The sequence below is a fragment of the Cheilinus undulatus genome, linkage group 8 (assembly GCF_018320785.1).
Source record: "Cheilinus undulatus linkage group 8, ASM1832078v1, whole genome shotgun sequence".
Lineage (NCBI taxonomy): Eukaryota > Metazoa > Chordata > Actinopteri > Labriformes > Labridae > Cheilinus > Cheilinus undulatus.
Genome location: NC_054872.1, coordinates 50,849,678 through 50,876,921, shown reverse-complemented (window position 1 = coordinate 50,876,921; position 27,244 = coordinate 50,849,678). Strand labels below are relative to the sequence as shown.

The 27,244-nt window shown below is 38.9% G+C and overlaps 1 protein-coding gene across 1 annotated transcript in view; it reads right to left on the bottom strand.

Annotated features, from left to right (window-relative positions):
* The window catches only part of LOC121514144 (N-acetylglucosamine-1-phosphodiester alpha-N-acetylglucosaminidase-like), a 32,970-nt gene that overhangs the window by 4,025 nt on the left and 1,701 nt on the right, over positions 1-27,244 (bottom strand). Inside the window, exons 2-11 of the mRNA XM_041794239.1 lie at positions 22,052-22,257; positions 21,263-21,530; positions 14,537-14,676; positions 11,122-11,230; positions 7,458-7,586; positions 7,094-7,299; positions 6,573-6,620; positions 6,354-6,482; positions 6,087-6,218; positions 3,303-3,384 (exon numbers count right to left, since the gene is read on the bottom strand). Coding sequence (XP_041650173.1) covers positions 3,303-3,384; positions 6,087-6,218; positions 6,354-6,482; positions 6,573-6,620; positions 7,094-7,299; positions 7,458-7,586; positions 11,122-11,230; positions 14,537-14,676; positions 21,263-21,530; positions 22,052-22,257 — 1,449 coding nt within the window. The remainder of the gene's footprint in view (positions 1-3,302; positions 3,385-6,086; positions 6,219-6,353; positions 6,483-6,572; positions 6,621-7,093; positions 7,300-7,457; positions 7,587-11,121; positions 11,231-14,536; positions 14,677-21,262; positions 21,531-22,051; positions 22,258-27,244) is intronic.

Below are 27,244 nucleotides of genomic sequence, written 5' to 3'. Positions count from 1 at the left end.
CCGATACAACAAAAAACTTTTGCGTATACTCCTGAATTTGTCTCTGTGTGAACGGGGCCTAAAAATCATGGAACACTTTCAGAAAAATGTTTTTCCGTCCACTTACATTTGGATATTCACATTATTCACATTTGGAGGAAGAAAAATAAATGCATGAGTACGAAAAGTAAGATTTTCGTAAAAAAAAAAAAATTAAAAGGTTACCTGAAGGTTTGAAGGCATTTTTGCCTATTTTGCCACTTTTAGCCCATTTTTGCCCTTTTTCACCCTTTTTCTCCCCACTTTCACCCATTTAAGCTACCTGTTGTCATTAAATACCACTTTCTTCCTAGTTTTTGCCCATTTTAGCCACTCCTTTTTGCCACTCTTATCTCATTTTTGCCCTTTTTCACCATTCTTTCCCCACTTTTCACCCATTTCATCTACCTTATGCAATTAAATACCAATTCTTTCTGTTTTTTTGTCCATTTTTGTCACTCTTGACTGCTTTTTGCCCAATTTAGTCACTTTTCACTCATTTATTTGCCACAGTTTTGCCACATTTGGACCATTTTATGCCAACTGTAACTCATTTTTTTGTCACTTCTCACACATTTGTTGCTACTTTCTGACCCTTTTCATCCCATTTTTGCCCATTTCCACCCATTTTTGTTGCTTTTTGAGCATTTTGCCACATTTAACTTACTGTTAAACTACTTCAAGCTATTTTTGCCACTTTTCACCACTTGATTGTGGCTCTTGCAAAGGTATTTTTCAACATTTTTGCCCTTTAGTTGAGCAGGGTTTAGTGACTCTGGTATAAAGCATAAAAAAAGAAAAAAAGATTGTATCAAACTGATATTTTTAAACTTTTCTGGTTAAACTTTTCTGGTTAAAGAAATATTGCACTGTCTGCGATTTGAAAATTGCAGCATGCCATATTGCGATTTAATCTAATTTACGATTAATTGCCCAGCCCTAGTAAGTAACCCTAATAGTTATAATTTAAACCTGGCTCAGCTTGTTTCTCCTGTCTGAAAAAAAAGCCACAGAGATACAGCAGAGCTCTCTTACACACCTTCTCCAGAAGTTTGGGTGATTATTTTTGTACATTTTGCAAACACAGTCTTTATTCCTCACACTGTTCTGCAGCATTTCTCCTTCAATAAGGAACAAAACCATTCCTCCGTTAAGCTCTAATTCATGTGTTTTTGGGAATGTGACTCTTCATGCCTTTGCTCTTCTGAGACAGGAAACTCAGAGCTTTCAGAGATGTGGAGAAGAACATGTAACGGCACAAACAGTGTGAATGAATGTGGCCCTGTTTTGGTAAAATAAGGGTTAACATAAATGAAGTTCTCTCCTCCATCTGTGACCACGGTCCCCCTTCACAAAGCGCTCTGCGGTAACCATAGGAACAACTAACAATTCCTCACTTGCATGTGAAAGGTAAGGGGGCTAATGAATGCGTCAGCCTGGTTTAGATGGAACGAGTTGAGGCCAGATGTAGGACTACTCCAGGATTTTTGTTTAATATCTCTCAGTTGAGTATAATATGTTCTCATGTTGTTGCAAAAAGATCCTCTTAAATTGAATCCAAAGCCTCTGACATGTTTTCTACCTCTGTCTTTTAATCTTGAATATGGGGGTTTAACTTTTCAGCCTCACTGACAGAAAACAGCGCTTCAGTTTGACATTTGGTTAGCAGATGGGACGATTTCACACCTCGGCTCACAACACATTTCTACAAGAGAGGAAAATCTCTGCTCTCATTAAAACCAGCAACACAATCCTTTTTCTTTCTGTCCTTTTTTGCATTTCCAGTTTAATTTAGAAAGTCTGGCAGGATCTGGTGTGAAGTTTGTTGCTCACACACTTCAATAAATATCATTTATCAACCCTTTTATCTCCATTAGTCGTGTCTACTTTAAATAGAAGTATCATGACGATATTATGTTCCTGTATTTGAATAACTTTAAAACCAAGACATCCAACCTCTGGGGTTGTAATGTTCCTTAAAGATCAAGTTAACACAATATTTGATGGCAGGGTAAGGACGTTTTCCACTGTTCCCTAAAGCAGTGGTTCTCAACCTTGGGGTCGCGAGACACTGAGAGGGGGTCACCAGATGCTTTAAAAAAAGCACTTGACACCAATTTTACCAGACATTAACCCTTTTTCATCACTTTTTAACACCAATTTTGGCACATTTTTGCCTCTTAAAACCCATTTTTGTCTAATTTAGGGGGCTTTCCCACCTACGTCGTTTGGCCCGGACTTTAGGACTTTTCTGTTTGGTCCGAACCAAAATGATAGGTGTGAAACCTCCCCTGGAACGTGGTCTGGACCAAACGGCCGGACCTCGGTCTGACCAAAAGAGGTGGTCTCGGTCCGGACCAAACAGAACCACGGTCTGGTTCATGCCTAGTGTGAAAGCATTATTTTGAAAGGTTCAGACCTTTGCATCAATGACAGGTAATCATGTCATAATATTTCTACACATTTATCCCCCCTTATGGACAGCCTTGTCTGCACATGGCTATTCTTGAATATTCATGGCTGTTCAGCCACCTTCAGGTACAGTGGGGGTCCCTGGTCTCTGGCACCTTTATTTTGGGGGCTGTGGGCTGAAAAGGTTGAGAACCACTGCCCTAAAGAACCAGTGGAGCGTTCAACAGCATTAATCTTCTATCTGCTCTTCTCTGGGTGTTCAGTGGAAGTATAAGACAGACTTTTCTCCCATTAGAGCAGCCAGCTGAACAACAACTCTTAAACTCTATAACTCTACAAAAACAAACTTCTCCATTGCATACAGCAATAGGAAACCTTCTTTCCCGCTATGGAGGTGGCTCCATTTAATTAAAGTACAAACAAAAATAAATGTGCAAGTTAAAATACAAATAAAGCAACTAATAACCTGCTGCAGCCCAAATAGCTCATTTAACCCAATGATGATGCAACAAGCCAATCAGAATTTAGGAAAGCATCTGGGGTGGCCAATCAGATTACAAGGGAGAACCAAGGTCTGGACACACCCCTGAAGTTCGGACAACGAAAACCTTGCCCAACACCAGAGGGTCTTCAATGTTTTTACGTTTGTTCATTTGTGTTTGTGAATTTAACGACTCAGAACAGGGTAGAAGAAGAACATGTGGAATGCAGCATTTGCAGTTAAGAAAAAGGTAAAAGCCTACAGGAAACAGGCTCAGAGAAAAATAGTCTAAAGTGTCTTGACATGTGAAGCTGTTTGTTTTGAGGGTTTTTGTTAAAGATGGACCACAGAGGTGAGGCTCCGTTCACGTGGATGAACCTTTGACACTTACTCTGTCAGATGAGGCCGCTCCCTGTGAGCTTCTTCATCTCTCCTCCATGAAGTAAACATCTGTTTGGCTAGACAGTGACCCGCTGTGGAGGAGAAGAAGAACTTAGTCAATATTATGGATCCTGCACGTTTTCCATTTCCAGACTTGGTGGTTAACAACCAAACAAACTGTTTGCTGCAAAAAAATTTTTGAAAATATATATAATAATATATGCAGCTTCTGGGATTTGTAAATTGCAGCAGGCCATATTGTGATGTAACCTAATTTGTGATTAATTGCACAGCCCTAGTTTTGTTATTGTCTGATTTGCACAAGTATGATATAGAAATTAAAATTCTGGTATCGGACAGCCCTAGTTTGAATCCATGCTTGAATAGTTATCACACAGAAACGTACAAATGCACACAAAGAAGAGTACACAGCATGATGCCTACACTGATAGTTCAGCCAGGGAGTCATCTTGTTTTGTTCCGTGCAGCTGCAGGTTCCAGGTTTTAAACAAAGCGAGTCCTTCAGGGACCTTGACTGTACCCACAGGGCAGCAAAGTGAGACTGCAGATGATTGTCTGACATTATTGCGTCCTCAGTGTGTTTGAAGACCTTATCACAGAGTGTCTGGGTGTGGGTAGGAACCTTTTATCTCTGCAGCAGAGTTTATCTTAGGATAGAAGACTGGTTGGTTCGCTTTTGACCATAACAAAATATATCAGACCATGAAGAGAGAAACTAAGGGTGCTTTCACACCAGTAATACCACTGGTAATCAGCTATTTTCAATAATTTATGCTACAATAAATAAACCAGGGGTTCCCTCGTGGAACATCTGCACAGCTGGCTTTGAGGGGAATCAGCCCTGCAGATCGTCATCAGAACGTACCATTGCTCAGACTGACACTAGAAAGTTAAGGATTTCTTATTTGCTAAACTATCCTCCTCTGTCTTCGTGTCTCTTCCTAACGTCTCTCTTTCAGCTCGTCACAGGGAGGAGCTAAGACGAAGAAACAGCGCAGCGAGAGATGGATGCAAGGAGACATAAAAACTAAGAAAGGCAGAGTGTTGTGTTTTGGGAGCTGATGAGGAACATTTCCAGTTCTCCCAGTTAAGCCAACACAGAGCTGCTCTGTTTGCACTGACAGCAACAACAGCTCGACTGTTTGGACGTCTGCTCAATGCAAATAGTCAAACATTAGCTAAATGTGAGCGCACACACACTTGAAACACGGCAATAAAAACTCTGTCACAGAAGCATTTAAACACACAGACACTGAGGCTGGTATCAACAACACACCTTCAGACTCATGCATACCCAGAGCAAACATCAGCACAAACTAAATAAATAACTCAGGCAAAATACAACCCTGTTTCCAAAAAAGTTGGGGCACTGTGTGAAATATAATCTCATAAACACATATTTCATTCACAACAGAACATAAACAACATAGCCGATGTTGAAACTGAGACATTTAATTATTTCATGAAAAATCTTAGCTCAATCGGAATTTTAGGGAAGCAACACATCTCAAAAAAGTAGGGACAGGGCAACAAACAGCTGGAAAAGTAAGAAGTACTAATGAAAAACAGCTGGAGGAGCATTTCACAACTTATTGGGTTAACTGGGAACAGGTCAGGAACATGACTGGGTATAAAAGGAGCATTTTAGAGAGGCAGAGTCTCTCAGAAGTAAAGATGGGCAGAGATTTCCTCAACGTAGAATCAACAGATTCAGAGAATCTGGAGAAATCTCTGTGAGCAAGGGACAAGGCTGAAGGGGCCCTCAGGGGCCACTGCATTTAAAACAGACATGATTCTGTTCTGAAAACACTGCATGGGCTCAGGAACATTCCAGAAATCATTGTCTGTCAACACAGTTGGCCCTGCCATCCACCAATGACAGTTAAAGCTGGATCATGGAGAGAAGAAGCCATATGTTAACAGGATCCAGAAACACCGCCGTCTTCTCTGGACCAAAGCTCATTTAACATGGACTGAGGAAACATGGAAAACTGTTCTGTGGTCAGAGGAAACCACAGACGCCGTGTCCTGGGGACTAAAGAGGAGCGGGAGCATCCAGCTTGTTCTCCTGGCTCAGGTCTAAAGCCTGCATCTCTGATGATATGGGGTTGCATTAGTGCCTATGATGTGGGCAGCTCTAAAATTTGGAAAGGAACTATCAATGCCAAAATGTAGAGAGAGGTTTTAGAGCAACATATGCTCCCATCCTCACAACGTCTCTGTCCCTGTCTCCTTGACTATTTCAGCAAGATGATGCTAAACCACATATCACATCCATCACAACAGCATGGCTTCACAGGAGGAGAGTCTGGGTTCTGAACTGGTCCGGCTGCAGTCTAGACCTTTCACCAATAGAAAACACTTGGAGCATCAGAAAAAGAAAAATACCCGGGACTGTCAAGCAGCTAGAATCCTACATCAGACATGAATGGGACAACATTCCTCTCCCAAAACTCCATCAACTGGTCTCCTCACTTCCCTTTACAGACTGTTGTTAAAAGAAGAGGGGACACTACACAGTGGTAAACATGACACTGTCCCTACTTTTTTGAGATGTGATGCAGCCATCAAATTAAAAATGAGCTAATATTTTCAAGAAAAGGTAAAATGTCTCAGTTTAACATCTGATATGTTGTTTATGTTCTATTTTGAATAAAATGTGGCTTTACGAGATTTGACAATCATTGACTTCTATTTTAATTTAAGAAATAAATAAATGTATGAATAAACAGAATTAGATATGACAACATAGTTCAGATATAAATGTGCGTACCTGTGTGTAAGGTGTTGTTGGTCTCCTCTGGAAGTGTTGTGTTACAGCTTCCTGTCTGAGGGTCACATGGACACTGATTTTCACAGCGACACTCCTGAGTGCAGGATGGACCGAAGAACCCCAGAGGACACACTGATGGAAATAACAGAGAAAAGTTAAGCATTAAAGCTGAAGGTTTTTATGACTTTCACGTAGAAAAAGGAACTACGTACGTTTAAATCTGAAAACGCCTGACTAGATCAGACTTTGTTTGGGATATGGCTCTACCTTGTTCACAGGTGTCGCCGTGAAAACCAGAGGGGCAGGTGCAGTGTCCATGGACAGCGTCACAGGAGCCGCCGTTAATACAGGCGCAGGTTTGATTGCAGCTGTCGCCATAGAAACCAGGTAGGCACACTTCATAGAAGAAGAGACATCAATGCTGGAGTGAAGAAGGGTTTTTAACTGGTGTTTGTACGTTTGTGTGTTTATGAGGCTGCAGATTACCTTGACTGCAGTTCTTTCCTCTCCATCCAGCATCACAGACACAACCACCTGAAAACACAGAGAGCAAAGGCCTGGCTTATACATCACAATAGCAGAGATTTACACAGCTGGTCATCATTAGTGCTTTATGAGATGAACCACAGCTTGACCCATCAGACCCAGCAGATCTTCACTCTTATTCTGCAGCAGCTCTACCCTCTATGACAGTTCTCATCCTTTAAATTCTGAGTTTGCTTCTCAGCTTCTTTGCTCTGGCTTTTATTTTGCACCTAACAAGAAAATAAAACAGCATCTCTAAACAAAACTAGCACAAGAGAATGCACTTTAACTACAAAACGAAATTTAACATCTTAGAGTCTGTGTTTTTGAAAGCACTTTCATGCTGTTACTTGTTTTTATCTTGAAATGCTTAAACTCCTGTCTGCACAACAAATTCACCTTTTTGGGTACTAACAGACGAACTCCCAACCTTGAAAAAAAATCCTCATTAAATTGAAATGATGGAGTCTCTTCTCGCTTACCGGCCGTGCAGACGCCGTGTGGTTCACACTCCGCTGGCTGACACACCAAAGAGTCACAGCCGTCCCCCTGCCAGCCGTCCCGACACTTACAGTGTCCATTCACGCACTCTCCGTTTCCGCTGCAGTTTGCTGGTTTGCAGCGCGGCAGATGAACGCAGAGGATGGTGGAGATGGGGCGACCACAGCGCCACCTCCTGTCTGGTTTACTGGAAAGAGGAGGATGAATAGTTGAATAAAACTTAACCTATGAACAGCGCCAACACATTAAAAAAAAGATAAATAATTTAAGTTCCATTTTTCAGTGTAAAAACAGAGAACAGAGTGAAAGGAGGTCTTGTAGACTTGAAGGGATGAATTGTCTTACCACTCATCAGACGGGTAGCTGGCTAATGTCCCATCAACCACATAGGTAGAGGACCCACCTCCGTCCAGATTGATGGCGTTAATGATCCCATACTCTTTAAGAGTATCTGCAAGCTCCCAAAGATTCATTCTGTACAGACACACAAAATAATAAATACAGACAGAAGCAAAGAAAACCAGTGTGAACAGATAAAGATCTACTCATTTCAGCTATGTCAAATAATGATAAAACTGAAAACCATGAGTTTTATCAGACAAAATATGAGAAAAAATTCAAAATCACGAGTTTGAAGGGTCAAAATATGAGAAAAAAATTCAAAATCATGAGTTTTATCAGTCAAAATATGAGATAAAATAAAAAAAAAAAAAAAAAACATTTTAAATCCAAAATAACATAAAATGTCAAAATCGTGGGTTTTTAAGTCAAATATACAAGATAAAATTCAAAATGATACGTTTTAAAGGTAAAAATAAAAGATAAAACTGGAAATAACACATTTTGTCAGTCAAAATATGAGATAAAATTCAAAATATGAGATAAAATTCAAAATAATAAGTTGAAAAGGTCAAATTCTGAGATAAAACTGGAAATCATGAGATTTATCAGTCAAAATATGATTAAGATACTCAAAATCATGAGTTTAAAGGGTCACAATGAGATAAAATCAGAGTTTTATCAATCAAAATATGAGATAAAATTTAAAATCATGACTTTTAAAGGTCAGACTTTGAGAATACATGTAAAATCACAAGTTCAAAATGTGAAATATGACTTAAAATTTAAAACTGTGAATCTAAAAGGTCAAAATATCAATAAAAAGTAACATTTATAGTAATATATATAGTTTATACAATATATAGTAATAATTCTTTTTACTCTTTACTTTTTCACATTTTTATGACTTAAGGATACTTTAAATCATTGAGGTTAAGTTTACCTACATTTTATACTGAAGAAATCTGCAGACCTCATACCTGTGGGCCAGTTATAATGAAAACATTAATGGCCTTGTGGGCCAGGTATAACTGTACCACGGGCTGGATTCGGCCCCTGGGCCTTGAGTTTGACACCCCTGCCATAGAGAATCTCTGGGTAAATGCCAAGAGGAAAATGAGAGACACCAGACTCAACAATCCAGACCAGCTGAAGACTGCTATCAGAGATAACACCCCAGCAGGACCACAGACTGACTGGCTCCACACCACCCATCATAGATGCAGCTCTGACCAATTACATGTGCATAAATGAACATAATTCACAACAATGAAAACATTTCTGTGTGATAAATCCTTTTTGATTGTTCTTTTTAAATATTCTAATATTATGAGAGATGTTTTTATATTAGTGATGGCTCTAGAACATAAGGAAGTTCAACTTCTTGATCTAAATTATGGAGAAAAATGCACTGACCAACACCAACAGCCAAAAAACACACGACACAGAGCAAAAACCAGACATAAAACTGTGAATAATATTAACATACCAGATCCTAAAAACACAAGTATAATTCCCAAAGACCGAGTCAGAGTTCATGCTGATCTCCCTGCTGATGGCCAGCATGTGAGTAGGCGGTCTTTGTTTGGTCTGAGCTGACTTTAGGACGTTTTATTGAACGTGTGGTGAAGGTCTGAGGTCTAATATTGAGCAGAGATAAACGCAGCACAGCAAACACACACACACGTCAGCTTATTGTGCTTTCAAAGTCGGATCATTAACACCAACACATCAATCTCCAGGACTGCCGCAGGTCTGAGGGGTTGCTGCAGGGGAAGACGGATCAATACGATCGATCAGTGGAGAGAGAGGCGGCGTGGGGCTGTTAGCATTTCTTCATTTCACAAAGTAACCCTTTTACTGCACCTCAATTTATCACTGATACAGTCAGGTTATTTTTATTCTCTATGGTCCATGTCCATCTTTTGTTTTCTCCTTCACATTAACCTTCAGCAGTCTGCTACTCTTCATCAGTCTTTCTATGTGACAGAGCAATTATCATAGAAGTGCTTTAACCTTAAATATCTTAAATACCAGCTGACCAAAGCACTACTGTACACCTCCTTTACTGGAAATATGCAAGACTATACTGGTGTTATATACAAGAGCCTTTTATTATTAAACAAAACTTTGAGACAGTAGAATCCGAAATCTGGGACCCCTTTCTTAAAACAGAATGACCTTTTCTGATAAGGATAACAATGTGGTTTGGGACATCGACTTGACCAGCTGGAAAAAAATGTAAGCGCTCACAGCTAAGCCATGTTCACATATGTAAGGATATCAGAAAATGAAATAGAAGGAACTGAGACAGCTTTAAGGGAAATTGAGTAATTGCAAAAGTCTGGCAAAAAATGGTTGGATGTGGCAAAAGTTGGTTAAAGTTGGAAAAAAAAGTGAAAACAGGGTAAAAAGGCAAAAAGTTGGCAGGAAGGGAAAAAATTGGGTCACAAAATGCAGTAAAGGGGTAAAATGATGGGAAATGATGAAAAGTAGTTAAAAAGGTGGCAAAAAATGCATGAAAATAGGTACTAACATGTCAAAACAGGCAAAAACATGTCAGAAAACAGCAAAAAGGGGTCAAAATGGCTAAATAGCCATTTAAAGTGGTACTTAGGGGTTAAGGAGAGTCAAAAAGACTTGAAAGTAGCAAATATGAGGTGAAACTATGGTGAAAAGGGGTTAAAGTAGGCAAAAATTGGATAGAAGTGGCAAAAATGAGTAAAAAGTGGCAAAAAAGTTGCCAAAATTGCCAGATAAAGTAGAAAAAGGGTCTGAAAGTAGAAAAAAATGGCAAATATAAATAGAATAATTGTGAAAAGGGCTTCAAATAGGCAAATGTGGGATAAAAGTGGTAAAAACAGCTTACAAAAAAGCAAAAATGGACTGAAAATAGTGAAAGTGGTTAAAAGTAGGCAAAATAGGTTAAAAACAAATGACAATTGGCAAAAAACAAATAAAAAAATTGCCAGGTAAAGTAAAAAATGGGTAAAACAAGAAGCAAAAAGTGGTCAAAATATCAGGGGCCATTCTCTGGGTTTATCAGGGGCCATTCTCTGGGTTTATCAGGGGCCATTCTCTGGGTTTATCAGGGGCCATTCTCTGGGTTTATCAGGGCCCATTCTCTGGGTTTATCAGGGGCCATTCTCTGGGTTTATCAGGGGCCATTCTCTGGGTTTATCAGGGGCCATTCTCTGGGTTTATCAGGGGCCCATTTGCCTGTCTGGAACCAACAAAACCGGCTTCATCCCACAGTCGAATTGCACTCAATCAAAGTATATCTACTGAAATTCAGAGAGCATAAAGGAGTCTGCCTGACTACATGACCTTTTCTATGTTTCCATGTTCAGCTTCATTGTGGTTCAGCCATGCAGAAATAAATAAATGCCCTATATCTGCTTCCTTCTTGCAGCACTTTGCAATAACTCAAATCTCTCTGAGTCACTTTATACTAATGGAATAAATTATCATCTGTTTTCTGTCGTCCACATGTGTCAGCTCTATTTTTATTTCCTAGAGGGAGGCTGTCTTTCATCCTCTTAACCCAGCATGAATAAAAATATCACCGCCGTTTCACTCATCTGGTTGAGTAGATGTTTGAGTAGAGGATATGAGCCAGTAGCTGTGAATTAAAGTATGAAATATGAACACTTCAGAGTGTTTCTCTCACCCTCGTTCTCCGGTCTGGCCGTCGATTTGAAACAGGATCAATCTGCCCTCAGAGTCGTGGCCCACCGCCGTCCTGGCCGACGTTACGTCTACAAAAGTCTGGAAAACTCCTGTAAAAGTACAAAAGAAATTATGATCTTCTACATGGAAATGCAACATGAAAAAAATTAAACAAACATTCTCTAATCCTGTGCTATGAATTAGTTAGTAGTCTTTGCCTTTATTACATCTCTTTTCTAGGATTCTGTCATCCTTAATGCATTCTTTTAATGCCTCTGTGCCAGCAAAGCCAAGGCGATGAGCGTTATGTTTTCTGGCTGTCTGTACATCCAGGCTTTTCTCATGAATGAAATTTCCAGTACCCAACAGCTTGGTATTGAAATCGATACCAGGAAGACAAAAATGGTATTGGAACATCTCTAATGAATATCACACTGTCCTAGTATCAGTATGAATGTCTCAGGGTTTAATGATGGCAGAGCTTCTTTATGGCACAGTCTCACAAGTTCAGTAAAAAGACACCTGCTATCATTACCTCAAAGACCCGGTGGCATATATACACTCCTCTGTCTGCAGATAATGATGTCACATGAAGGCGGTTTAGTGGAGTTGAAATCGATATGTTCTAAATGTCAGATATAATTCTTTCATTAAGAAGTGGATATACTGATAGACTTGAGATGAGACTGTCTGCAGAGTTTCAGGACACGCTCATGAACTCATCCAAAGCCAAGGTCAAGTTTCAGCTCCTTGTAAACAGAGACGGATCTGTTCTGAGAAAGCTTTACTTCATTTTTATCACACTGTGTTTCTGTTCTATCTGTGGTATTTGTGTCAAGATGAAGGCGTGTGCTGTAAAAAGGCCTGACGTAAACTCTGGTTGCCCAACATTGCTGTCATTGTTCCTCACACATGGCGGCGTTTGTTGTGTTTTGTTTCTCTGGTGTGTTGGAGTCACGTCAGGTCACAGACAAGCTCCTGCGTTATGCAAACACAGTGGGGCAGCGCTCTGAGATAAAGTTGCTCTTAATTACAGCTGAACCAGAGATGATCCAGTTTCTGTCTCTCACAGGGGGCTGAGGTGAACTGAGGCTGGCAAAGAGAGAGGTTTAGGAATGAGCTGAATATCAGCGAGTCTGTGATAAGCTCTGAACAGCTGCTGATACACAGACCAGGTTTACAGCTCTGTCTGCCACTATGGAAACTCATGCCCTTAAAAACCTGATAAATAAAGGTTGTCTAAGTCCTGTTTATATTTTGCAGTGATGATCCATTTTTGCACATTCAAATATCAAGTGACACTGCACTTTAGTCCATGCTTCAATACTATGCAATAACGACACACCTTCAGTGATGACCTGGTATCAGAACTTACTGTCCCTCCTCTTATTCAAACAGCTCATACATCATTCTGTGGCTATCTACATGCTGTGTGCTGTGAAGCTGCTGGTGATGAGAATGGAGGGGAAACAGCAATGAGCTAAGAGGCTAGTGGTGCTGTGAAGCCATGCTGTTGTGATGGATGTGGTATGTAGTTTAGCATCGTCTTCCCTTACAGAGACTGGATGTCTGGATGGGAGCATATGTTGCTCTTAAAGCCTCTCTCTACTTTTCAGCATTGATAGTTCCTTTCCAGATGTTAGAGCCGCCTACGCCACAGGCACTAATGCAACCCCATACCATCAGAGATGCAGGCTTTAGAACTGAGCCAGGACAACAAGCTGGATGCTCCCTCTCCTCTTTAGTCCCCAGGACACGGCGTCTGTGGTTTCCTCTGACCACAGAACAGTTTTCCATGTTTCCTCAGTCCATGTTAAATGAGCTTTGGTCAAGAGAAGACAGTGGTGTTTCTGGATCCTGTTCACATATGGCTTCTTCTCTCCATGATCCAGCTTTAACTGTCATTTGTGGATGGCACGGCAAACTGTGGTGACAGACAATGATTTCTGAAAGTGTTCCTGAGCCTATGCGAGGTTTCTAGCACAGAGTAGGGCTGGGAAATCAATCGCAAATTAGATTCAATCACAATATGGCTCCTTCAATTTACAAAACACAAAAGTTGCAATATTTCTTCAACTTGAAATGTGTCTGAAAACCAGTCTCATACTTTTTTTGAAGCAGAGATTTTATGCACATCTATGCAAAGATTCAAGTTTTTTAGTGAAAAAAAATCAATTTTACCAATGAAAATGTTTTTCGTATTCAAAACGAGATTGACATAAAACCTATCCTCCTCTTCAGCATTGATATCAAATTTACAATATGAGCCAAATCAATCGTAATTAGATAAGTTATTTGTTTTAAATCATTTTGCGCAGGTATATTCTATCTTATATTGTTTAGATTATAATATAGAATAATGTTATTCTTGTCTTTATTGAAAAAAATAAAACATGAGGACTATAGAAATAATTGCATATTAAATTGCAATAGCAATATTAGGGAAACATACTGCAATTAGATTATTTTCACAAATCTTTCAGCCCTAGTATAGAATCATGCCTGTTTTTTTAAAGCAGCGGCCTTGCCCCTCACTCACATTCTATTCTTCTTTTATTAAGATTTATTTTTGGGCCTTTTTGTGCCTTTATTAGATGTAGGAGGACAGTGGGTAGACTCGGAAACAGGGAAGAGAGTGGGGAGAGATATGCGGGAAATGGTGCCACAGGCCAGACTTGAACCTGGGCCCCCCGTATACATGGTGCGGGCCTTAACCACTCGACTACCGGCGCGCCCCGAGACTCTCTGAATCTTTTGATGGTATTCTGTGCTGTAGATGGTGCGATATTGAACGTCTTTTCCAATTTTACATCGAGTAAAAAATGAAAATTTTCCACAATTTTTGACACAGATTTTTGCATCATGTTAAACCTCTGTCCAACCACTCTACCTCTCTAAAATTCTCCTTTAATACCCAGTTATGTTACTGACTTGTTCCCAGTTAACCCTAATTAGTCACTTAGGACTCTTCCAGCTGTTTTTCATTAGTACCACTTACTTTTCCAGCAGTTTGTTGCCCTGTCCCTACTTTTTTGAGATGTGTTGCTGCCTTAAAATGCAAAATGAGCTAATATTTCTCATCAGATGGTAAAATGTCCCAGTTTTAACATCTGATATGTTGTTTATGTTCAATAAAATATGGGTTTATGAGGTTTAAAAGTCATTGCACTCTGTTTTTATTCACATTTTACAAAGCGCCCCAACTTTTTTGGAGTTGCGGCAGGCACAGCACAGGACAGAACTTCATTGAGACTACAAGGGACTATGTTACATCACGTTTTACCTCATGGTGCTCCTCATCTTTCATTTTAATGAAAGATTTTCTCTAGCAGTGTTGTTTGTCCTCCAAACTGAACTGTTCCTCCTCATATTAAACTGTTCTGTTTCCTCTATGATCATGAATGCATGGTACACACCTGTTTCTTGTGTTTTGTCACACTCGGCCACCAGACTCTGGCTGATGTAAACCTCCCCGTTCCTTAGCAGCCACACCACGCCGCTGATGAGCTGAACAAACGGGTTGGACTGGTTCAAAACATCTTCCTGGGAAAGATACCTGAGGAGAAGATCGGAACATCAACATCTCTTACCATCTATTATATAAATTTTCTCAGATGTGTGATAGTTCACATGCTTGAACTTGAACTAAAACCTGATAATCAACCTACAAATGTGTGTCCCTGTATGAAACATGAGCTGTTAATTGAGTTTTATAAGGAAGAACAAAGTGTTTGTGCTGCAGGTGGGGAGAAAAACTGTTTGTCCACACAGCAGGTGAGTCATTATAAAGTCATCACACGTCTATCAATCCTTAATGAGCTGTGACTAATGACTGGGAGGAGGGGTGAATGACAAAAAATAAGACGCAGGATGAGAGTGGCGTGATCAAGAGAAGACAAACACACGTCAAGAGCCTAAAATACACGTGGATAATCGAAACAATCATCCTGATGAGGACCAAAAACTCACAACAGCATGAGCTGATGGATTCAGAGTTCAATTTAGCAAACAAGACCTACTGTTTATCCAGAGAGGATTATTTTAAAAAGGGGCGAAATAAAGGAGAAAATGAGTTTCACTGTTACTTTAAGAGATTCTTCCCTGAAACAGGCAAGAAAGGAATATTTAATAAGGAAACACAAGGTTTACAAATTTCCTTTACATCCATGCTGTTCAATCAAATATTAGGTGATAATCCTGGGAGATTCAACATCTTTCCAATTTTACGTTGAGGAAACCTCTGTCCATCTTTACTGTTGAGAGACTCTGCCTCTCTAAAATGCTCTTTTTATACCCAGTCATGTTACTGACTTGTTCCCAGTTAACCCTTATTAGTCGCAAAATGCTCCTTAAAGGGGACATACGATGCAAAATACATTTATTCAGGCTTTTCTAACAAAAATATGTATGTGGTCTGTCCACAATCCCCTCAAGTACCAGAGCCCCCCTCTTTCTCCACCTTTCAGAAAATGTGTGCTGAAACAAGCCATTCTCAGATTTTCCCCTCATGATGTCATGTGGTAGTCAGCCCCGCCCCCAGGTTCAGTTGGCCCCTCCCTCTTGGAAGAAAGTTCTGCCCTCCTCTCAGCCGCCAGCTGTCAGCTGAGGGGAGGATCAGGAGAGCTGCATCCATTTCCTGAGAGGGGCGGAGTCAGACAGCTCATTAACATTTAAAGCCACAGACACAGAAACAGCTCGTTCCGAGCAGGGCTGAAAAAGAGGGGTTTTAGTAGGGGTGTAAAGGTACATGTATTCATACTGTACCGATTTGGTACAGGCCTCTCGGTACGGTACAGACGTGTGCCGAACGAATACATGTGGAACGAAGCTGAAACATAGAGAGAAAACCAGAGAACAACTCACTGTCACACTGTCCTGGCAACCACACAACCACAGCAAGCAACAGCAACAGCCTGAATATTCCCAGATAAAAGTGTCCTGTTTAGGAACTCTTTGTTTCCCAGTAAAATACAACAGTGGACAAAGACAACAACAGTAACGCTGACATTATTCAGCAGCTGTGTCGCTGACAGCACGTCGTCCAGCGGACCAATCAGAGCATTTATGAAGGCTCCACTCAAACAAGAACGTCACTGTAATGAAGAGGAACAACAAAATGTCTCACAAGCAGGTTATGACTGTCCTATTCTTTAAGATTGTTTTTATTTTAACACTGGTGCTCTGGCTCTGTGAATCAAATTAATTTTACCCTCAACTGTCAGCCTCAGAGGAGGGGGAGAGAGGACTCCATCATGTCTGCAGCTGCATCATAGGTAAAGTTATCCTCAGATTTCACACGGCTTTAACCTCTTAACCTCCAAGATGGGCTGTGAAAAGTTCTCCCAAACTTTGTAGTAGGTCCCATTGGTTAAAAAAGTAATCCAGTGCTGAAGTCTGTGTTGAAAATCGGCAGAACAAATGTTAATTAGCTTACTTAACAAGCTAACGCATGGTTGTATGATGATGCGTTCAAGTTGGCTGGGAAATTTTAGTGTTTAAAGAATGGGTATAAATATGTCAATACATCAATTTTTTTTAAAAAACTAGTAATTCAAAAATATATTTATTTATTAATATTTTTAATCATTGAGGAACTTTTGGAAGGAGGTTGCTGCATTATAAATAATTTAAATGTAATTTATTCAGTCTATTTATTTTAATGCAAATATTAATACAAATATATATATACATATATGTATATATATATATATATATATATATATATATATATATATATATATATATTCGCTTGTACCGAAAACATACCGAACTGTGACTTCAAAACCAAGGTACGTACCGAACCAAATTTTCCTGTACTGTTACACCCCTAGTTTTTAGACATGCAAAAATCCAATACTGGAGTGTTTTTTCAGCAACAGACTTCACAGGCATGTTTTGAGGACCTCTGAGAACAATATAAACTTGTCTTACAGGGGTAAAATATGTCCCCTTTAATGCAAGGCATGTGCACAACTCAGCGCTTACTAACGTTACCTACAGCTCAAACTGCAAACAGTACTGGTCTGGTTTCCTTCTACACTGACATCTCTCCATTAGTGCATGCCCATGGGATCCTACTTCTGCATGTTTGCATGTAACTCAGCCTATGTGTGTGTAATATACGTTCAACAATGGAGTGTAAACTGTGAATTTCCCTTCAAGGATTGATAAAATATGTTTCTTCTTCTTACAGTTTAGGAGCACAATTGAAACCATAGAAATCGAGCTCCAAAGCTAATGACGGTAACTTTTCCTCTCTGCTACTCAGCAGACAAACACTTCTACAGTTCATTAAATTATACCCTCTCTAGTATGTTCCTGCAGCTACATGTCTCTTAGTTTGGCAGCTCTAACTGCTTCAATCTGATGTGTTGGCAGCTGGAGTGCTGCCACATTTTTAAGTTACACAACTGACATGGCTGTGCCCTCTGTGGTTATTTTAAGTGGTTTAATATTTCCTCGACTTCTAGGGAGAGGTATCATCTTACTTAAATTATCTAACTCTTAAACCAGCGGCCAAAAACAGATTCTATTTAAACACATCTACAGTGTAAGTCTGGTAAATGATTACTGATGATTACTGATTATTTACATTATTATTATATTACATTATTTCCAGTGAGAGGAGCAGGACTTCAGGAGCTTCAGGACCTGCAAGATTACAACATCTTTTTATTTGATAAGACGCGTGTCACCATTTGTCATTATTGACAATGTTGCATCATATCTTAAACTGAATGTGGAGGTAAATGCTCTCTTCTTTAGCCTGCATTAGAAGGTTTATTATCATGCAGCAGCTTCATGGAAACATCCAGCAATAACAGAGGCACATAGGCTTATTATTTATGTCTCACAGCTTGCATGGCTTGATAAGGACCATAAAACACACAGAGATATTGACTCTTCTATCACTCTAATATCCCTCTGTTTACATAGCTGAAAACACACAGCTGTTGTTTTGCCTGCTTTGTGGATTTTATGACTCCTGAACATGATTTTCTGCCACGGATCGAGGCTGCAGAGCTTTCTGAAAGATAACAAGCTGTTTATTTTATGACAGCTTGATATTTAAAGCCCTAAGCCAAGATCTGAACATTATGGTTACTTATTAAGTTCCATATTAAGCTGTGGACTTAGCTAAAGATATCATTTCTAGGCATCTGATTTCTAAAATATTCATTTCAGTGTTTAAATACCGGCCCGACCAATTCCACAGGTGAATGGGTCACTTTCAACAGGTGTAAACAAACCCAGCTGTTGCATCATACTGGGGCCAAAAGTTTGTGTATTTAAAAGCTGGATGAGGCCATATTCTATGCAACAGTTTGTGTGGCATTTGTGGGTCAAATACACGGAAATAGCAGAGCTAAAACAAAAATAAGGCTCCATGTAAATCCCAGAAAACCAAAAACTTGATACAGCAGTCACTGCCCTGTTAGGTCTGTGAAACATACTTTTGACAACTTAACTTCTACTGATTCCTCAGCTAGTGAACTCAACTATCATATAAACAAATTAAGCTTAATCTGAAGCTACATTTTGCATAAACAAAGATTTGTGAGTGAACTACCAGATCAGGAAGATTTCAGGGCCAGCCTGCATTAAATCCTGTAGAAATTTCTACGACTTTATATCTGAAAATGGCTTATATTCTTTATGAAGACCCAACATTAAGGTCACACTCATACCAGGCAATTATTACCCTGTCCGAGCATGCTTCACCCCTAAAGTCCTGTCTGTTTGGCTCGTTGAGTGCATCGTACTGCGCTCAAGCACAGGACGCCTCTGTATGGTATGATTGCTAATGCACACGCGTGTGACGTAGGGTAGATTTAACTTCCTCTCAACATTTATTTTAAACAATGATGGCACTCTTACTCTGTGAGAGTGTGCTTCTTTTAAGCTGCATGTATCTTAGTAGGACAGGATGAAGTATCCATGCTCAGGCCCAGTTGGACTTTGAGTGCCGTTATCTGAGAAAAAGCGATGTATTTGAACCTAAAATGTCAGATAGACTGTTCCATACATTTAATGCATGGTTAAATTTCACCTCTCATTACTCAGACACTCGCCATTTAAGGTTTATTCGATTAATAGTTCATCACTGTTTCAAAGTTTGTGACAAAATGAGGATTTTTAATGTTAAAGGGGCTCAGCTAGCCTCTTAGCTCAGACTCTTGTTTCCCTTCAACTGGCTACATGACACTAGACACTAGGAGCTCTGCGGGACTGAGTAAACTGTGATATCGATCACCTCAATGCCAGGTAAATCTGTTAAACTGTAGTAGAAATCACTTTACTGCAAACTGTAAGAATTGTACTCAATGTATCTGGAAATTTTTTAATGATAAGAGCAGCGTACAGGACCATTTAGAGATGTCACATACGAAATTCCTTCGTATTCATTTCTAATGACTGTCCCCTACTTCCTGAGCCCCAGTGGACATTCAGGATAAAGTGATTGTGAACAGCCTACATCAGTGTTACACAACCCTGCTCAACCAAAGAGCCAAAATGTGGAAAAACACCTTTGCAAGAGCCACTAAGTGGTGGAAAGTGGCAAAAATGGTTTGAAGTAGCAATAAAAATAAGTTAAAGGTGGCAAAATGGTCCAAAAGTGGCAAAACAATGAGAGAAAGGTGGTGAAAAGGGGCAAAAATCAGTCAAGAGTGGCAAAATATGGCAAAAAATAGCAAACAAGTCGTATTAAATGGCAAGAGGTAGCTTAAATAGGAAAAAAGTGGTGAAAAGGGGCAAAAATGGGATAAAAGTGGCTGAAACAAGTTGGAAAAATGGACAAAAAGGGGCAAAAAAGAGGAAACAAGTGGTATCAAATGGCAAAAGGTAGCTTAAAAGGGAGAAAAGTGGTGAAAAAGGGCAAAAATGGGATAAAGTGGCTAAAGAAGTTGCAATAATGGAAAAAAATAGGAAAAAGTGGTACCTAACGGCAAAAGGTAGCTTACATAAGCGAAATGTGGTGAAAAGGGGCAAAAATGGGATAAAAGTGGCTAAAACAAGTTGCAAAATAGGGCAAAAAATTAGCAAACAAGTGGTATCTTAACGTCCTGTGTGAAGCACTTTGAATTGCCTTGTTGCTGAAATGTGCTATACAAATAAACTTTCCTTGCCTTGCCTATTAAATGGCAAAAGGTAGCTTAAATGGGCAAAAATGGCTGAAAAATGGGGAAAAGGGGCAAAAATGGGATAAAAGTAGCTAAAAGAAGTGGCAAAAATGCGCAAAAAGAAGAAACAAGTGGTATCAAATAGCAAAAGGTAGCTAAAATGGGAAAAAAATTGGGAAAAGTGTCAAAAAGAAGTGGCAAAAATGGACAACAAAGTCAGGAAAAAAGTGGTATTTAATGGCAAAGGTAGCTTAATTTGTTGAAAAGTGGCAAAAATGGGGAAAAAAGGTAAAAATGGGATAAATGTGACAATTAAGTTTGACAACTAAAGCCTTCTGTGTAAGTATGGGAAACAAACTGATTAATTTCTGAGGTCAAAGTTTCCTTTTTCTAAGGATTTCTTGGGTAAAAATATTTCAAATTAAAACATAAAGAGCCACATGTTGGGTATCACCGGTCTACATGCAAAAGTAAATGAACTGTGTGGAGTGTTGGTCTGACTGAAAACTCGACTCTGTAAATCCTTAAGTGACAGACGGAGGAGGGCAGAGAGAGGCTGTGAGTCCGTCTCACAACAATCACTGTAGGCTGAGAGCTAAACTACCGTACTGTAGCTAGTAGATGCTCAAACTCCATACAGCATAAACAACGGTACTGAGAGAACTCAGCAGCACAGAAACTTCACGTTCTGGACTTTACTGAGCAAAATGGAAAATATCATGCAAGAGGAAAGTTTAAACTTTTATCCCTCAAGATTTCAAAACAGAGTGTCTTATAACAGGGTCTTTTAATCCAGATTTTATGGTAGGTTTGTGGCCTCATCTTGTTTTACAGGTGGCTTTGGTTTTCCTTTAAAAGATGACACAAGGAACACGGGGGACTTCAGCTGATTTCATCTTTAACTCTCACGCTGTAGAGAGAGATAAGTGGAATGTAGCCGGCTCTAATCAGAGCTGGAAAACCCCTCAAAAATGCCCATCATTGTGAGTGCCCTGGTGTTTTCTGGGTCTGTTTTCCTACCCAAACACAAGGGTGCCATCCTTCCTGATCCCAAACTGAGCATTCTGGATCCCACCGCTGTCCTGCACCAGCGTGCCGTCGCTCACAATGTTTCCTAAACACGCGCTTGTTTTGGTGTTGAAGAAACCGCCATTCTGAGCATACAAACATCCGGCAGCCCGGGCCGTTTCCTCCACGGTGGCTCTATGATTCATCCCACAGCCACCCGGACCGCCCGGCTCCAACACCGACACGGTCCTCAGAGGGTCGTGGACCACTGTCATGTGTCCTGGAGGCAACAAGAAGAAGACATAAAATTGTCAAAAACAGATTTATAAGGAGCATGATGTTACATCATCAGGGATAAAAAAAAAAAAAGTTAGTCTGGATAAGTTTTACTGAAGTAGAAATAAAATCAGCTTAGATTCACTAGAATAAAAGGAGAAAGTAAAGGCTTTAAATGTACTTTCAGAGTGCTGACTGAGTACTTTAAAAGCAACCTGATTAGGTTAAAAAGTAAAATATAATCCTACTTTCCTGTGTAGTACTAAAACAACAAAGTGGTTATTGGTTTAAATGCCAACTAAAAACTTTATTTGGTATTTAATATTATTTCTACTTCTCATGTTTTAGTTTTAAGACTGAAAAATAGTTCCAAAAACAGTTTCTGTATATAAATGGATGAGAGTCAGAGACATAAAAGGATCAATACAGCCGAGGTTCATCAGACATGGGTCAGATGCAGGTTAAACACATCATTTTAAACTGTCTGAACTTCATCAATAAAGTTTATTTGACTCCATCACTGACCGTAAACCCATCTGTGGATTCCTGCCATTTTGGACACAAACATGGTGGACTCTGCCACCGGCAGCCCGCTGTGTTTACTGGAAGGCCAGCTCTCGTGGGTGGTGTTACCGTGGGCGACAGGCTGACAGTCCCTGACGTATCTGTGAGAGTGGGAGGGGCCATGACCGTTGGTGTACGGCAGCAGGAGGTCATCTTCCATCGAGACTCTGGGACAAAAACAAGCAAAACTAAATATCTTTTTAAAAGTCCGATAAAATGCCAATACCAACTTTACTTTGCATGTATCTTTTTAGCACTTTGAGATCTTCCTTAATGAAAAGTGTATTATAAATAAAATGTATTATTATTATTATTATTATTATTATTAGAAAAAGCATCATGTGTGCATAAATGAAAGCTCTGAGATTTCACTGTTTGTAATTAATAAGTCTGGAGTTATTTTGACACTGCAGGATGAGGGATTCATGATCTGATACATGCATTTGGAAATGAAGTGACTGCATTTTAGTAAGTAGGTCAACATTATGCATGCACGATATGTCTTCCGAGACAAATAGAGATCAGAAAAAGAGTCATGATGTGCCGTTCATGAATGCACTGGGATGTTTCCTCTTATTTTTTTCCGTTGTTGTTTTAAAGACTTAAAAAAGTGATCTTGCAAAGATAGAGGACTGTCCAGATTCCATGTCTGCCACCAGGCAGGTCCATCATGCAAAGCTCCAATCTGAAACCACTGCGCCAGATCCGACCAATCAGCATCATTTAAGGGTAATGAGGCCTTAGCTATGGGCAGGGTTTAGCTGCTGCTTTGACATGAATTTTATCTACATACAAGCATGATCTTAAACTACTACAGCGCCCCCCTGTGGAGCTCCAGTAAAGGTTTTAAATGTACTGCTGCCTCAGTTTGTCTCTTCTCTTCACTCTGATTGGCCCATAACGAATGTGACAGACAGATTTTTTGTCCAATCAGCTTCTAGGATTTTTTTTAAAAGGCCTTCCCTTCCCAACACTTTGGATGGGAGGTTTCCCAGATGAATGGAATTAATAATATGCCATAGAAAAATGGCACAGGTATGTCAAATTAATAAAAAATGCAAATAGCACCAAAAAAAATTTGCAAAATAGACAGGCTCTTTTCACAGAGCTGAGAAAAATAATCTGAATCTCTAAGAAGAACTGCATTTCCTGTCCCTCCAAGCCAGGTTGGATGGACATAAATAAAGCCATGCTTTTGTTTTCTAGCACAACACAGCAGATCACATCAGCTAGCGTTAACCTCCTGAGACCTGAGCCTTTGTTTGGAGAGCATTTTTATTTTCTCCCACTTATTTGGGATAAATACGGTCAGATAGGTTAAAATATCAGTCTTGCAGTTGAACGGGAATTTCTTGGAAATTTTCCTTTCCAAACCCCCCCAAAATTCCAGAATTTCAAAAAATGTCTTTGAAAATTCTAAGACATATTTTTAAAGTACCCAATTATTTTGTAGATAGTACTCAAATCTTTCAGAGAAAATTCCCCATAAAGCCTGAAAATTCCAATAAAAATTTTCCCAAAAAATTCCATGCAAATTTCAAGCATATTCCCCAAATATTAAGTAAATTCCCCCTTCAATTTATTGGAAAATTCTAGACCATTTCAAGAAACATTCTCCAAAATTCCATGAAAATGATGGAAATAACCCAAACAAAATTCACAGTACAACCCTGAAGCCCAAATTCCCAATCCATCTTCCCAAAAATGTGGTAATAATTTCCCCATATTCCCATGAAAGTGTGTATGAAAATTAAATAAATTCAAAGCCATGAAACCCTCCAAAATAAACAAGCATCTCCTCTTTATTTCAATAAAAACACTGATAACTTCAAGCAAATTCCCTAAAATATCCAAACAGCAAATTATCCCAGCACTTCAAGCAAATACCTTAAACTTGAACGGACATTTCGAACAATTATATCAACTCTAATTCCAAAAATGATTGCTACAACGTAGGAAAGCCCAAATGTAATGTCCTCATATGTGGATGCAGGGTTTTAGGAGGTTAATGCGTGTCAGTATCCGTTGAGTATACACAACCAATCCTGTCCCCATGGAGGCGTCCCGGGCCCCCTCCATATGCAATCTGAGCTACCAAACCATTTTCAGTTTGCAGTGAGGTGCGTCCACACAAAGCACTAAGGATCGAATGTAAATCCCTGATCATGTACTGTCTAAATGAGATAAAAATGTGACATCTCTTCAGGACTGTTGGTCAAACATCATACAACATTTAAAGTTGTCAAATTCTGTGAAATTTCCAAGACTTCAGAATTGATCCAAAAACAAAGAAGGAGGTCACTGATAATAATGTTATTAACATGTACTTTAAAGCACCCATTCCCAAAGTCAGGGTCAGGACCCACCATTGGGTCACGGGAGATGTGACAAAGGTGAAGTGGCTTCTACCAGGCTTGTAAAATAGAAAGTTCCAGATCAGGACCTGGTTAAACTTAATCTAACATTATCCAAGCTAGCACCTGACATCAGCTCAACAAACCAGACGAGGACGGCGCCGACGGTGATGACGTAGAAAAAAGCTAAGTTGTAGGGTTTCGATGGCTTTGGCCTTGTAAGAAGTGGGTCATCAGAAACAAAGTTGCTGCTTTAAAGTATTGATAAAGCTGTTTAAAAAGAATAAATGCCTCTGTATTTGAATTAAAAGGCATTTTTGAGACCTGATTTTCATCCCTGCCTATCAGGATATACACTATCCTAAAATTTCACAAATATCCCATCCCAGAAATATATAGTAAGCATCTGCTGACTCATTGTTAGAGGAAATGCTTTCCCACAACTCTCCCTGTAAAATGTTTTTATGTTAATAAATAAACCCTGTTTGGACAGTCATCATGCTGACAGATATGATGGAGCAGATTTCATCACACAGCCTCTGTTGGTCAAAGTTTCATCACATGAAGGAATGTGAAGCCATAGTATCGCGTGAAACAACACATGCTTTATCCAGTTTTTAAACCTACAATATCCCTCTTTATTATCCTGATGTTTGACTTTAACCACAGACTTTCTGTTTCTGTTATTCTGTTATTCTGCTGATACACACCAATCAGTCCTCAAAGTTTTAAACAAATATTCCTTGACAAAAGCTGAAAATTATTAGTAAAACTGTACAAGATTTAATGAGAGGATCCCCTGCAGTTAACTTGCTGCTGTTAGTATCCATACACAGTAATATCTTAAATACCCAGCAGCTTAGTACATGTGCATTCCTGCTAAGCAAAATGCATGAACGTGAGATGAAAACATTGCAGGTCAAAACTGAAGATTAATTCTGCAAAACATCTTAAGAAAATATGCCTGTATGGTGTTCTGGTTTAGAGCACACTGACTTTTGGACATGCAATAATCCTGTGATCCTACATATAAAAGGTGACATACAAAATGTTTAAATCAAAGAGGAAAATATCCTCCAGTTCATCTTGTTTTAATGAAGTCAGCCAAGTAGAAATGTCAAACCTGAGTATTTTGTTCTCCTGACTTGACGTGTCAGAGTCGATGCCATCATATCGTTTTGAAAATGCTTCCTGGACTTTAAGTGTTTGCGCTGATGCAGTTATGAAATATTGTCTGGCTAAAAACGAGCCTACATGTTCTATTTGATCAAAAATCTGCACACCAGATGTCTGAGAGTTTTCAGAAATCAATGAGTCTGGAACAGCGTGGGGCGTTTGAGGCTATGCGTGTGTAGATGTGTTTGGATGAAAGGAACCCTGTGCAGCACTCAGCTTTAAAAGCACCATAAATTTGCACTTCAATTTACCAAACAGAAACTGGCAAACATAAAAACAAGGTTAAGGTCACCATGGGGGGTGTTATGTAACTGTCAAGTCAAGACCTCATAGTGTTTCTGTGTTTGGTCATGACATGAAAACTGTACCAGCTGAGGTCAGATTTATACCCAAAGTTTTGTGTTATTTATAGCTGTACCAACGGGAAAAAAGAGCTACATTTAAATTTCAAAAGCAGTGGCATATGCAGACAAAAAGTTTTAAAATCTCAGAGAAACAGCAGCAGAATAGAGTGAAAAATCTTCGTCTAAAGCAGGGATGGGCAACTTTCATTACCAAGAGGGCTGCATTCCTTTTATTGCCACTGCCAACAGGTTACTACAGGTTAGTTCTCAATTTTAACCCTATGATGATTAAAAATAATTCAATGAAATTTATTACACCAGCATAGTTAATTTAATGAGAAACACAGAATTACAGCAATTTCAGGCTGTTTTCTAGATGCAGCGAACGTGATAGTTACTTCTTATTTTACCTGCATATTTATTGTTTTACAAGTGCATTTAGTGATAAAAATAAAAAAAGTTTTACCAGAACACTGCAGCCAAATTAATCTACTAAAAAGAAAAAATAATAACAAAATCCAAAAACTAAGTAAAAGAAAAGGAAGAAGTTAAATTAAATATATATTTTTAAAAATAAATAAGGAAAAATAAATCATGTAAAATTCAAATAGAATAAAATAAATAGAAAAAAAGGATAAAAATTAAATTTAATCAATCAAGTTTCATTTCTATTTCTTAAACAAAAAAACGAATAACAAATACCAGAAATAAATCAAAAATAAATACAAAAAATAAGAAGAAAAATAGAATACAATTCCAATTTTAAAAAAAGAAACTGCATAGGCTAATCATACACTGTTTTTATCAAATCAAAGAACTGATTATACTAACAGTGAAAGACTGTAAGATAATTGTTTCTGTTTTCTTATTTTCATTTTGCACTTTTTTCTTAAAGTTTATCTTTTATAATTTATTTCTCATTTTGTCACAGAGTGGCAAAATGAGAAATAGGTGGCATTTACTTGCAAAAAGGCAGCTTAAATGGGTGAAAAGTGCCAAAAAATGGGCAAAAATTGCAAAAAGCAGGATACAAGTGTAAAAAAGAAGTGTCAAAAATAGGAAACATTGTTTCAAATTGAAACATAAAACAGAGACAATTCAAACAAAAAAGCCACATGTGGCTCTAGAGCCACACGTTGAGTATCACTGATTTAGACTCTGGTAGTTTTATGAAATAATTTTGTCTCTATGTGCAAAATAAGTAAAATAATGTTAGCATCCAAAATAAAACTAGGATGTTTGGAAAAGCTGAGTTACTAAATACTTCCTCTGTTTCACAG